General features: G+C 34.1%; 1 protein-coding gene across 3 annotated transcripts in view; it reads right to left on the bottom strand.

Moving 5' to 3' along the window:
• Positions 1 to 15,441, bottom strand: part of NAV3 (neuron navigator 3) — a 332,556-nt gene that overhangs the window by 230,777 nt on the left and 86,338 nt on the right. For all 3 annotated transcript variants that reach the window (XM_069491594.1, XM_069491595.1, XM_069491596.1), the window contains exons 2-3: positions 10,699 to 10,816; positions 10,022 to 10,074 (exon numbers count right to left, since the gene is read on the bottom strand). In XM_069491594.1, coding sequence (XP_069347695.1) covers positions 10,022 to 10,074; positions 10,699 to 10,816 — 171 coding nt within the window. The remainder of the gene's footprint in view (positions 1 to 10,021; positions 10,075 to 10,698; positions 10,817 to 15,441) is intronic.

Here is a 15,441-nt window from a genome sequence, read left to right as displayed (position 1 = left end):
ACAAATTGGGTTTCAAATGATTGAAAGGAGGAGTTTTCTTTATCTTCACTTACGATAAGTCAAGACAGACCTGAGTATATTTGGACTGTAAAATTTTTTTAAACCTGAGGATTAACATGTGTTCTTGACATATCAAGCACAGACTATGTATTGGAAATACTGGTATTTTTTTGTCGGGGTTCGAATGAGCTCGAATGAACTGTTCAAAAAATGTAGTGGTTTTAATTAGCACAACCCTTTATTGAACCCATACATTTTAAGCTGTGTTTTAAGACAGCCAGGCTTTTAGCATTTTTTACTACAAAACTGATATAACCTGTTTCAGGAAATATAACTGTATGCAAGTTTAACAATATTAACAAATTAATACCTTGTCTATTCACAGACTTTTTTCACATTTACTTATGCATTATTTAATTAAAATTACAGTTAGGTACTAAATATATTTATATGATTAATATCTACCTTATAGTTTTGATTAAATCTAAACCATGGCACAACACTTAACATTGAGTGATTAATGCATTCAGTAACTACTGATTGTTTATTATATGCAAAGCACTCAAGTGGATGGTAAAGGGATATAAAAATGAATTATAAGGTTTTTGCCTTTGTGAGTTTGTAAAATGGCTGAGGAGACAGAAAAGATTCATAAATTGTCACAACACAAGGCATAATCCAATAAATTTCAAAAGAGAATAATAATACCATATAGCAGCAAAGAGAATGAAGTTTTCAATTTTCACTACATGTCTGGGGAAGGCTTCCCAGAAGTATGATTTAAATGTCAAAGCTAAGTTATATTTTGATAAGACTAGACAAGCATCAGGAGGAGGAGCAGAGCATGCCAACAAGAGCCACTACAGGGAAAACAGCTCACAAGGGTGCTTGAGAATAGATCATGCCAGTTCTTACTTTCTGCAATTATGCTTAGGAGCTGACTTTGACCTGGGATTTAAAAGGCTGTGTTGCCCCTTGGACTCAACAACAGTTACAATATAAAAAGTTAAATAATCATAAACCAGCCAGTCGGGATAATAACTCAAAGACATTTCTTTCTATAAAATAAATGCATCTGGGTTAGAACATATCTGAGCTACTAGATACTGCTCTTGTGAGTCATACATAGAGAATGTCTAGAAAAACATAGAAAAACATATCAACAACCTAATCCTAAAGTTTACATGGATACTCAAAAGACCCAGAATTGCCAACAGAATGTTGAAGAACAAAACTGGAGGACTGACACTACACAACTTCAGGATTTACCATAAAGCTACAGTAATCAAGACAGTATAGTACTGGTGAAAGAATACACAAACAGATCAATGCAACAGAATATAGAGTCCAGAAATAGACCCAAATAAATATAGTCAATTGATCTTGACAAAGAAGCAAAGGCAATGCAATGGAGCAAAGACAGTCTTTTCAGCAAATGGTGCTGAAACAACTGATCATTCACACGCAAAAAAATTTAGATACAACACCAAAGGTGTGACTCATGAAAGAAATAATCGATAAGCTGGACTTCATTAAAATTAACTTCTGCTCTGTGAACAATATTGTCAAGAGAATGAGAAGACAAGGCCACAGACTGGGAGAAAATATTTGTAAAGGACACATCTGTTATTCAAAATGCACAAAGAACTCTTAAAGCTAAACAACAACAGAAAAACAACTTGATTTTTAAAAGTGAGGCCAAAGGCCTTAACTATACCTTACTGAAAAAATATACTGATGGCAAATAAACATGAAAAGATGCTACATGTCAGGTGTCATCATAGAAATTAAAATTAAAGCCACAATGAGATACCATTACACATTTCTTAGAGTGACCAAAGTCCAGAACTCTACAACACCAAATGCTGGTAAGGATGTAGAGCAACAGGAACTCCCATTCATTGTGGGAATGCAAAATGGTTTAGCCACTTTGAAAAATAGTTGGTAGTTTCTCACAAAACTAAATGAATACCATATGATCTAGCAATTGCACTCCTTGGTATTTATCCAATGTAGTTGAAAACTATGTTCACACAAAAACCTCCACATGGACATTTATAGCAGTTTTGTCCATAACTGTCAAAACATGGAAGCAATTAAAATATCCTTCAGTAAGGAAATAGATAACTTGCAGTATATCCAGACAATAGAATATTATTCAACACTAAAAAGAAATGAGCTGTCAAGCCATGAAAAGACATGGAGGGACCTTCATTTCATATTAGTAAGTCAAATAAGCCAATCTGAAAAGTCTACATAATGTATGTGGGCACCTATATGGCATCTGGAAAACAGCAAAACTATGGAGATGGTAAAAAGATCAGTGATTACCATGGGTTGGGGAGAGGGAAGAATAGGTAGAGTACAGAGGATTCTTAAGACAGTGAAACTACTTTCTATGATGCTATAATGCTGTATACATTTCATTATATATTAAACCCATAGAATGTACAATACGAAGAGTAAACTCTAATGTACACCATGGATTCTGAGTGATAGTGATGTATCAACATAGGTTCATCAATTATAAAAAAATGTACCATTCTTTAGGAGATGTTGATATTGGGGGAGACTATGCATATGTCGGGGCAGGAAATATATGAGAAATTTCTGTATCTTTCCCTAAATTTGCTGTGAACTTCAACCTGCTCTAAAAAAATAAGGTTTTTAACAAAGGAGGAGGAGGAGGAGGAGGAGGAGGAGGAGGAGGAGGAGGAAGAACTGAAAATCCAACGACATGAATTCCAGGCCTTACTTATCTGTTAATAAGTCTAAAAGTAATCTGGCCTAGAGTAAACAGACGTGAGTTCAAACCCTAATTCTTCTACTAACTAAACAGTGGATGCAGGTAGACTCAATGAGGCACAGTTCCCTTGCAGGTTTGCTGTGATGACTATATGAAAAGGGCAAGGAAAACATCTAGTGCTGTATCACAGATATATATAGTTGACATTCAATCAATAAGTGAAATCAATAACTGATGATGACACTGTTGAACTTTCATGTCCATCTCTAAAATTCTATGTAATGATTTCCCAGTATTTCTTGTTATATTTGAAACATGCCTAATACAAGTAGGTGGGCGATATGATTTTTCAAAATGTAACAAGGGATGTTAACTTTTTGTCTGTGTCTATCCACACATTAAAATCATTTAAATATAATTTCATGAAGAAATTAGCTTGGGCACATCTACTAAATTTCAAATAATTTAACTGATCAAACATAAACTTTTCAAATGATGGTAACTGAGATCAAATGAACAAAAATTTCCCTATTTCATGCCCTTTTTCTCTTCTTATAGACATAGTTTTAAAAATATAACTATTTAACATCATAGATTTTTAAGCTGAGAGTACCACAATTCATATTGAAAATAGCCTATCTTAACATATTATTTTATAAACTAAGATTGCTAAAACTATTCCACTGTTAAATATTTTATCACTGATACTTATTATATAAGTGACAATTTTCTACTAAATTTTGAGGGAGGGGGCAACTGAAAAAGATGAAGCAATAAGTTCTTAAAAATGCCAAATTATTCAGGGTAAGAAAACCCCTAAAATTATAAAAGGATTGCTACAAAATATGTCTTCTAATAGTATGTATGACTGCATTTTGGTTTACTGGGATACAGGCCAGTAGAAAACAATTTATAGCATTTTAAGGAAAAAAAGCAGGATAAAGAGCATGCTAAATATTTAAGAAAATGGTGAACATTCAAATATGTAGTGGAAATATTAACTACATTTGCAATGGTTATATATATACACAAATCTTACTAATGTCCCTCAAAAATTTATATTCTCCACAAAAGTGAAGAAAAAAATTTGTAATCCAAATCAAAATAAGTTATTTTATTCCAATTTCTATTTATCATATAAATTATACAAACACATTTAAATGTTGATAACAATAAGCACATTTAAACTACTTATTAATATGAAGTTAATGCAACATTGCATTCCTATATTTTTAATTGTTATGTAATTTCTGAATGCTAGGCCAAATAATTCCCACAACAAAATAAAGTCCATGTTGCTGTAGTTTTTCTTTGTAAATTAGACAATACATTATAGGAAATATCTTTCTCGTCTTGGCATAAAAACGGTTTTTAAAACCTATAAGAATTGAAAACTCAAATATATTCTAAGATAAAATATTGAAGAGAAATAACAGTCTTTGGTGTCTTTTAAAGTCAATGTAGCAAATAGGAGTTCCAATGGACTTCAGAGTCCATCAGTCAAATTTCCTCATTGCAGAAATGAGCAGATGCCTTGCACATTTACTAAATTATTTTTCCTAGGTCACATATTCAGAATTAGAATTCCAGGGACCACTGTCCTTTCAATTGACAGACTGACTCTCAATGCCTCCGTGTTATTTCAATTACTGCACTTGAACTTTACTAGTATGAGAAGTAACTTGTAGAGACAAACTCAGTTTTAAAAATCAGGATGATATTTTAATAACTTAAATATAAATTTCCTAATACTAAGAGTGTATACTTATTCTTCCAAAGTTTGAGCTTATGTGAAAATAATAAAATCATTAAGACTAGGCTCAAAGTAGAGATTTTCATTTAGCATTACTTTAGAGATCAGAGCTAAATTTGTAGTAAAGCATTTGTCTTCATTAAGCTATCTTTTTCTAGCCATTCCAGAAGATGAACAGTTTCAAAAATGGCAGGGGATCATGTGAATGGACTAACTTAGCAATATTCCACTCCTCTGAGTCATAGTGCTAGAATCCTGCAGTATGCCATGTATGAGATTTTATTAAACCTTTAAGAGCATTCCAGTATTTTATCTCTTCCCTATTTGGTTAGGAACCTCATCTTCTTAACTTACCTAAAAAGATCCTTTAAAAGAGCTGCAATTACCAGCAGTAGCTGAAAGAATTAAAACTTTGAAGGACAGAATATTGATAAAAGCATGGAACACTTTTACTATCAAGAATAGTTTCACTTTCCAGATAACCGTAAACTATAGAAAGGGGATAAAGATGCCTCTGAAATCCATAACAGTAATTATTTTAGAAGCCACAGCCTTGTGGGATATGCAATCAGATAGGGAAGACCAGAACCTAATTTTCCAGCTACAAGTAATTAAATAAAACAGTAAGAGGCACAAGCATTCCAAAAATCCTCATATCAGCAAATTTTAAACAATATATATGATATGATAGAAAATAATGTTGAAGGTTGTGGCTGAAAAACAATTGAGATACCAGGGTGAAGGAGAGGAAGGAGCTAGGAAAGAGGAAAGACAAGCTGTGAACCACAATTGCCAGCACCTTAGCTGTGCCATATAGTCTAATACTTGGTTTGCAACTATTTCTCATATCAAATGTCCTCATTCCTTTGTGCCTCTGTGAGGATCCTTAAATATCATAGTCTATTTTAAAATAAAGAAAAATTTGCTTTCAAAACAACTTTTACCCTACATGTCTAACATTTTTATCTAAGAACCTTGCACTTGTGCCTTTGCATTTCAAATAAATGTTGGGCATTTTTTCCTGCTATTTTTAATCTGCTAGGGATTCTGGACATTCCTGGTATTTATAGTTTACTAATTTATTTCCTTATGTAAGCTCACCAAAGTTGTGGCATGCAGCATATATTTTGAATCCCGATACCACCCACCTAGGAATTACTCAACAGGTGTCTTCCACATTAGTAACTTCATCTTTGGATGTGGTTAAATATAGTATTGACTGAGCTCCTACAGACTAAGTTCTGTTTTTCAGGTCCAGTTTTGTCTCAAGCTCATTAAAGAAAAATAATCATGATTTTGAAATGCAGAATAAATATAAACCATAATATCTCAATAATTTTACTGATAAAAGGACAGGTTCATATTTTTCTTAAATATGTGCTCTTTGGACCATGTTTGAAAAAATTATTGTTGTGATAAATACACACATATATACACTTGAATTTCCATTATTATAAGGTATGATATATATGTTCAAATTTTCTTTATTACAAGGTAACAATTATAGAATCCATGGAAAAAGCACATTAGTATTATATAAAATCCTAAAATCATTATACTGATTCAAATCCCTTTAATTTCTATTTAATCCACTTTCAATTGCCCACATTTTTACTGAATCATATCCTCTTATGACATGACACAAAAGGAAATGTACCCCCATTCTTTTCCAATATTAAATATTCCACATGGACTTCAAAATTTCCTTCTCTTCCACTTCCTTTAGGACTTGGTATTATCACTTATCTCCCCATTCCCCTGGATCCTCTTCTCTCCCTCTACTATTTCCTCCTTCTCTCCTTCCCCCCTCGCAAAAACTCCCCTCCACCCTACCTTCTTCTTAAGCTGTGTATTTTTTCTTCTCTGTTCAACAGGACACCATTAGAAAGAGATTATTCGTGACTCAATGGATATCTGCATTTCTCAGTTACTCTTCAACACACTATCACCCTATAGAAGATGTTCACACACAGGTCGTCACCGGCTGTTTAATTACCAGAACTAACTTCCTCATTCCTGTACACTATTTGGCTACATAGCACTTGACAGCATCTGCCACTTTCTGCTCATCTTACTCATCTTACTTTGCCCTAACTTGCTGGGTTATTCCAAGTACCCTAGCTTCAGCTATTATATCTACCCTAAGGAATAACAATCCACATCTGTGACCCACTTTCTCAATGATGGTCTCTTTCTGTTTTCTGACTCCTACCCCTCTATCACATAAATATTGATATTTCCTAGTATGAAAACCTCAGCTTTCTTCCCCTGTGACTTTACACAGACTTTCTGTAAGATTTTATTCTTGTCTATGGCTTCAACCCTTACCCATGTACTAGGTATACTGTAACCAATCCCTTCTCTGATCTTCAGAAACATACGTCTAATTGCCTTAAGTTACCTCCTACTTGATGTTTCAATAGATACATCAAACTCTGCATGTTAAAATATGAATTCATTACCTTCCCCCCTCCACATTTTTAAGCCTGTTTTCTCCCTCTATAATAATCATCTTGTTTAATGGTAACCACTTACCTATTCCGGCCAAAAAACTGGGGCCATTTTAACCTCTCCTTACTCTGTATCTCACACAGCCAATTGTAGACCAACACTTACTTTCTTTATAATCTCCAGAAAGCATCTAGGGTGATCATTTTTAATATATATATATCAGATCATGCTGCAGCCCAGTTTAAAAGGCTTCCAAAAGCTCCTTGTCTGATTTACAATACCATACAAACTCCTTACTTTGGCTCTACATTATCAGGCTTCCCTCTTCCCCTCCAAACACCTCCTCTTGTGCTCAAACCACAGTAGTCTTCTGTCTGTTACTGGAATACACCACACTCACTCCCTTCTCAATCCTTTTATTTTTGCCTGTGCAATTCTGTGGCTGTTAGTTATTTAAACATTTACTCCTCTGATCCTCATGTGTAGTTCATTTAAATGTTCTTATATCTGATACCTTAAGTGCTTAAAAAATATTAGTTAAATGTGAATTACCTGGCTGTTATGGAAATTCATCAATATATTGCAGGTTTATACCACAAAAGAGAGCTTCTATTCTTAAAGTTATAAAATTATTCAATAAAGGTTATCAAGTTTGAAATTTAAGTAAAGATAATTTGTGATTAGAAATAGTAGCAGACCTAGTTTTACATTATCTTTTGTTATTAAACTCAAACAGCAAACAAAGGCCACAAAAGATCAGACACACAAAAAAGAGGTGGTCAGAGTGGTGCTATGAGTAAGAACAGCACTCACTGTTAGTAACGCAGCACCTCCTGGTGTTATGCAACAAAGAAACTGGCAACATCCTGTCTGGAGTAGATACATGAAATTCATAAGCCTAATCGTGCTGTCATAATTCTTTTTCCTCCACTTTCTTGTCTCTGTTAAAGTCTGGAATTTATATTCATTAATAACACAGTGCTAAAGCAAATTCTTAAGAACGGAGGCAAAATAATTAAACCCAAAAAGTTACATTTATTTCCTATGCATTCTTCTGAATCAGTATATTGAGGCCATGCCAATTGCGGAATCAAAATTTAACCACATCAGAAAAATGAGAATCCAAGTCATTCTTACTCAAAATTCAATGCGATTCCAACTCATACTTTTTGGCTGGATAAACTACCTTTTTCATAGCATTTGCATTTCTCAGGTTTGGGTCTGTTTTTTTAATCAGAAGCAGAAATATCAATATAACATGCTTACTAGCTGTTACATGTTATTTGGGGGCTAATAGGAATAAAGAATAATAAAAATTAACAGAGTCTAATACTCACGAGAATATTTTCACTGATTTTTAGAATCTCCAGGTACAGATTTTTCAGATAAGTATCTAAGGATAGTGTCTCTATTATCCATACTTACGAACTTTGGAGATTTTTTTTTTTTCCTGTAATCAAGTATAAGCTTGCCTGTTTTCTGAATTCTCTGTAATCAGAATCAAATCGTAATGGTAGCAGAGCAGGTGAGAGTTTCTAGACTTAATGTTTTATGGTATCCAACAACTCCTTATGGTTAAAATAATGAAAGGCAAAACCAACAGTGTTGGGTTTAAGAAACATAATATATGGTTTTCAGGGGCTATAGAGCTTTTTAATTTAAAGCCCTGAAAATCTTTTAACAGGTGTTAATTCATGCATGTGTTCTTTATAAAGTTTGCAGTAATACTATTCTGTATTGCATTTCAGTTTTGTTGAAAAAAATGGTCATATACAAATATCTCATTATGACATTCTAATTAGGATTCATTTCACAGATGAGAAACTACGGCTCAGAGAAGCTACATGTTTTTCCCTACGTCACAGAGCTACTATTGTAGCAGGGTCTGACCACATTCTAATTCAGCTTGGTCTCAGTAAAACTTCACAATACAGCTGTAATTAATTCCTACAGAGTCATGTTTGTGCCTAGAGTAATTAGATCAGGAAGTTTCTTTAAAACCTAAATATTTCATAGAGAATCTCTTTCTCTTACAGTGATTTTTTTTTTTCACAACAGCTATAGAGTTCATGACATTATAATAGGTCCTAGGAGTGCTTATTTAAAAAAAACAGACATGCTAGTTAATCACTCTTTAAAAATAAATTCCTTTTATTATTCTGAATTTCAGTCTTCTGACATTAAGTAAAGCAGGTCAGCAGATTTTAAAAGTTCATAGTTTTTTTTCTATTCTTCCAAGTTTCTGACAAGAACTCATTAAGTTCATTTAAAATGCCTAATCTGTGCTAAAAAGAGTTTTTAGGGAAGCTTCATCTTGTGGAATTTGGCTATCATTCCTGATTATATCTCCTGATGGAACTTTAGTTAAGGCATTTTGTATTTCAGGTTGTTCAATAAAATTAAGTTGTGTCTTTTTAATTAAGAAAGGGATTTTTATCTCAGCAGTTTATCAATCTGTGATTTTATTATAAAATTTAAAGCTTTACTAGTTAGTAAAGATAAGAGATGGCTGGGGGATAGGCAGACTTCCAGATTGAAAGCTTTCTGGAAGAGGCTATAAATCATGTCTCAAAATCAGTCCCTGCTTAGCAAACTTAGGGCAGCATGCCTTGAGAACTATTTCCAAAAAGTGAAAAGTTCATGTGTTTACACTGGACTTTGTTATGAACAAAGAAAATACTATTTATATATTTTTAAAATGCACATGGCAAGTTCTGTTCTTCAAGCCAGTTGTTCAGATAAAAATACTCCACTGAAAAGTGGAAATGGGATTTACTGCTATTAAGACTAGTGTTAAATTATCCAGAACATCAGAAGAACAATGAAAACAAGGGCAAGGATCTAATAAAACATCTGGAAATATGTTATATAGGAGTGACACTTATTCAACTGTATTGATACTATCACATGCATAAATTGCACCTATAGAAATACATATGAGAGAATGTGATCAAATGGTTTATTAAACAAGCAGGAAGACATGCAGAAAAAAATTCTAATTCATTTACAAATGCAGCTAATTCTGGAAGTGAAGATAAGCATTATATATTGAAAATAAATATGATTCTTACCATCTGAGACTGACTTCTAGGACATCCATTGATATCTTCAACTTTTTCATTTGCTAAAGCCAAGAAATAAAATAAAAGAGAGAAAAGAAGGATGACATGCTTAAGCAATGAAGTGAAACACACACACACACACACACACACACACACAGACTAAAAAAAAAAAAAAAAACAAGCAAAAATGCTGCTGCTACATTTACTTGGTCTCCCAAGCCATGTACACTTGTTAGCAGCCACCAATTCTGTATGCACAAATCAGGCAAAAAAATAAAAAAGTGAGTGAGAAGGAAGTTACTGGTAATTCTTTAGCCCGTGACAAATGACTGCTGACATGAAACCTTTCACAATTGTCCCTGCTGGATCAGGATACAGTTTCAAGGAATCTCAGAGCGTATGAGTTGCTCCAGCTAAAGAAATGCACACATGGGAGACATATGGTTTAATGAAGCGCTCATTTCTGACTATTCAGTGTATGTAAAAATACAGTTATAAGTATCAAAAGTATGGCCAAACTACCTTTTTCAAACATCCTCACATAAACATTTTAATTAAATCAGGGGAGAGACACATTAATCTCAGAGACACGTGGACCAATTCAGTAGGCATTCAACTTAAACTGCATTTCACCAAAGAGAGAGGAGGAGAGACTTTCATGCTTTCTATCAGAAGGCAGGTCTTACCAATGATCTGGATGATTTCTGCTAGGAGTACTCCATCTGCAATGTCTTGTTGCAAATCCTTAATCAGCCGCTTGTGGCCCGATTTTGCTAGGTAGTGGTTGGCCCAGTCAGTGTAAATCTGTTGAACAGAGGGAGGGTAAAAGTGAGATGGGGTGAGGGAAAAGAGAGACAATAAAAATGCTTAAGACAAATGTTGGATTCAAAGGGAAGCTATTCTGGATCACATTCCAGTTTAAGAAGTCATGGCTCAAAAGGAAATAGTTGCAAAGTAATTTTTAAACAGCTTTCCCCCCTACTTATCTCTCCTTTCAAAGGGGGATGATTCACTCTTTCAAAATCAAGGGCTAGTCACTTGTGACAAAGCAAAACTCCCTTCCCGGATGACTACTGAGGAAACTCCTGTTGCAAATCAATTGGGGATTTCTTTCTCTTTCCCCTGTTTCTATCATTTTTAAAATAATCCTGCCCATCCATGGAAAAGGAAGCCACCTGGACTGATTTATACAGAAACTTTACTATAAAAATCTGTGTTTCTCTAAGAAGAGTTTATTGAATTTGTCATATGAGATACAGTATCTGACAATATTTTGGCATCATTTTATGAAATAATTGCAAATGCCTTCCTGTCTGAGATATTTTATTTGGACTGTCATTTCCCATTTAAGCCTCTTGAAATGTGTTTATAGGAGAAAATAGAGGCAGTAAATGGAGTTTTTACATAGAAATTACAATATAGAATTTAGAAGTGGATTTTAAACCACAGAGTTGACAATTTGACAAAGAATTGTAGTGACTCTTCAATAGCAGATAATGATATAAATAAAAGCTGAAACCATACAGTTTACAAAAATAAAATGCTAGGAGTTGTTTCAATGTTACAGGAGACCTACTAATGTATAGTAATGTGATGTAATGATAAGGGAAAAATAAGCACGAAGACTTTCCAATTTCATAGGTGGCTTATACGGATAAATTAGTTTATTACAAGGCAGACTACGATGTGATATAACAGAAGAAATGAAAAATTTGAAATGAGAATAGCAGAGGGGAAATAAATAAGAAATATGCAGGTAAAAATGTTATTATTAGAGGCACTGGAATTAGAACTAGGAACGAAGTAAAACCTGAACATGCAAAGTTATAGGAAGGACCATCTCTGCACAGGATATGACATAAGGCAGAAAGGCAAAGAAAACTATGATACAGTTGTAATATCTGAAATTTAGGGTATGGTTGTAAGTATTTAACCTCTTAGCTTCAGCTGAATGAGTTGCAAAAAATGTGTTCTGTAGGATTATGCTATGAAGTAATTATAGGTTTTTTAGTGAAGAAATTGATGTAGCTGGGAATGATATCAAATTAATCATAATTCAATATTTGATAATTTTTGTAAGAGGGTCATTGAGGATTTTAATCATGAACGTTGTAGCCAAAGCTTCAAATATGATTTCTCTCTGAACATCCAAAGCCAGTTTTCTTCAACTGTCTCGATGAACTGCAATGTCATCACATGTCATAATTATACTTCAGGAAAATCAGGCTAATTAATGAGATTACAGTTACCAAAGGACTAATTAGAAATTCTAGTACAATTATATTCATTCATAATAATGCATTTATACTAATTAAAAATAATATAAATCAAAGGTACGATGGCATATTTTATATTTCACATTTATGAGTATCAATTTTATTGCCTATTATGTAATAGCATGTATTCTTTGAGGAACATTCCATAATGTTGAAATTTCTTTTTACCAAACATTTATTTATCTTCTTTTGGTGCCAGAGTCTTTTCATCTGTAAAATGGCAATAGTATTATTATCTACAAATGAAATTATTTCGAGAATTAAATGAATTTATACTTTGGATCATGGCCTTTCACTTAGTATATATTTGTTAAATGTTAAGTATTATTAGCTCACTGCTTTAATATAAAATATATTTACATTAATTAAATGAAAAGTTTATTAATATTCTGAACCATTATAATTGTCAAATCATTAAATCTTAGCTATCCATCCAAATGTAGTTAACCTAATTAAGGAAAACTGCTGCAAGTTGTATTGACCCCTTAGCTTAGTCATTTGCCCTATGATATTTCTTTCACAGTGCCCATTTTTTGTTATAAAATAAGAGGGTGAAATCAAAGGAAACATATACAACACCACATTGCTTTTATGCAGTAACCATCATCAGAATAAGATGTGTTCTGCTTCCCCATGGAGTCCTAAACTTTTGTTTGTGATTTTTTTTTTTTAACTATGGACAGTACAACAGACTGCCTTTGTCTATCACAGTAAGCCACTCCTAAACTTTTAACCATTATTTATTTTAGCACTTGATGAATGCTTTATAAGAAACTTCCCACTCAGTTATACTATTCTAATATTTTTGTGATTCCGTACACTACATTGAGGTACATATGTTTCCATGGGATAAAGTAACTTATTTTTAATAAGTACTAAACAATTAAAGAAATGGAGAGAATTAATAGGGAAAAGACAGCTTCTTCATTCAAGATAAGAGTCTAAACAGAAAGACACTAAGCCACAGCCTGATTAGAAAATATTATAAATGTAATCAGATGATTGCTAACCATTAGCTGAGCTGGCTTTAACCTTGCATTTATTGAAAACATTACATTTTCCCCAACACTCAGGCAGTAGCATTACATTCCTATAAGCACTACTCCCTGGTATATTCAAATTAATTAGCTTTGCAAAGTCAAATAGGTTCTTCTAAGCCATAGGGGACAGAAATTGTGTTGAAAGCCAATGATTTCTACGGCAATAACTAGGCTCCCACATCTTAGAAAGCAGCAAAGGACTAAGCATATAAAGTTAAACCAGAAATCATGTATTAGGGAAGAATGACCAGTGATGTTAGTATTTTCCCCGCAAAGAGAAAACTAGTACTGGGAAGAAACTTGGAAGGAAGAGGAAGTCCTGCGAACAGACCTAATGGGCCACCTCTCCAGGCTGTTTCAAATTACATTCGGACCAGAGAAGGAAATCACAAAGCACAACATCCAAAACAGCAATATAGGAAAACACCCTTTTTCCCCCCTAATCCTCTGGGAGGTATATAGAATTACCGGAGAGAAAGCAGTGACCCTAGAGCACTTGAAATCAGGACAGGAAGGATGCACAAACACGGTACAGAAAAGCAAAAAGGGCACAGAAGATGTGGACAGGTTATGATAACTCAAGTCTGACAGACATAAATTGCAACACTCATCAGACAACAGTCTTGGTGGGTACTATTGACAATGAGCAAGATGTGTCACTCTTGGTGCCATGATATAAGTAACCCCACTGGCCAACCTTCCTCAGCCCATAACTGCATGGGGAAAAGATGAACAAGGGAAGAGGAAGAATCTGGAACTGAGTGAGTTTTGTCCTCAAAGACTAAGTTTTAAACCAGAAATGTTTGAGTTACTTTGAATTATTACAGAAGAAATAAATTTTCTCCTACTATATAAAAATAGATGCCTGAGAGGTGAACTTACACATTTTTTTCAAAGCTGTAATATTGTTCACCTCAGTGTCATGACTCAAAATGTCAAGAATGGTAGGCAATGTTGGACAAAGAAGATCAGAAAATGACACTGTAGGATTAAAATATAATACATGCTATTTTTAGTCAGTTCAAAAAGTTGATCACAGACTGGATCTTCATTTGCTTGCTGTTACAGAACTTGTATGAGCAAGAGATCCCTGGAGCACAATCCCATGACTCTTGAAGACCTTGTAGAAACCTCAATATTTGAGTGTCATGTCATACAATTATGAAATGAATTCACTAAAAGCTTTTGGTGATACCAATTTCACTAATACATTACAATACATGTAATAAATTCACCAACTAGTTGGTTCACCTCAGTTAATATAGTTCTCAATTTTTATATCAAGGTTAATGCTGACTGTTTATGAACTTTTTCAAAAATTTCAAGTTTGAAGGTTGATTTAAAACTGAATATTAATGAGTAAACAACCTCAGAAAATCAGTGGATGGTCTATGAAGGCAGGTTAATTCTAAAGTAAACATAAAATGAAGTCTGACAATTTCCTTTTTCCTTTACTTCTCATATCCAATCTCTGACCTAGTTCTGTTAATTTAGTCTCCTTAATACCTCTTGACCTTCTCACTCCATTGCTGCATTAATTGCCCTGGGTCAGATTCTCATCATCTTTTACCCAAATGCTCTAACAGTCCTAGAAACAGTCTCTGAGTGCAGGGAGGCTAAGCATTAAGCTATTCTATATATCTGTGGTCTCCAACCTCTGGGCGGTGGACCGGTACCAGTCCATGGCCTGTTAAAAACCAGGCCACATAGCAGGAGGTGAGTGAAGTTTCATCTGTATTCACAGATACTCCCCATCACTGGCATCACTGCATAAGCTCTGCCTCCTGTCAGATCAGCAGCGGCATTAGATTCTCATACAAGAATGAACCCTACAGTAAACTGGACATGCGAGGGATCTAGGTTGCATGCTCCTTATGAGAATCTAATGCCTGATGATCTGAGGTGGAGCTGAGGTGGCGATGCTAGTGCTAGGGAGCGGCTGCAAATACAGATTATCATTTCAGAGAGGTGTGACTGCACAATAAATATAATGTGTTTGAATCACCTCCCCCTACCACCCCTGGTCCATGGAAAACTTGTCTTCCATGAAACCTGTCCCTGGTGCCAAAAATGCTGGGGACCACTGTCATACACTACAGCTAGTGATTGCTTT

Source organism: Eulemur rufifrons, chromosome 16, assembly GCF_041146395.1.
Source record: "Eulemur rufifrons isolate Redbay chromosome 16, OSU_ERuf_1, whole genome shotgun sequence".
Taxonomy (NCBI): Eukaryota; Metazoa; Chordata; class Mammalia; order Primates; family Lemuridae; genus Eulemur; species Eulemur rufifrons.
Note: the sequence above shows the minus strand (reverse complement) of the source record. Positions and strands in the feature narration are given on the sequence as shown.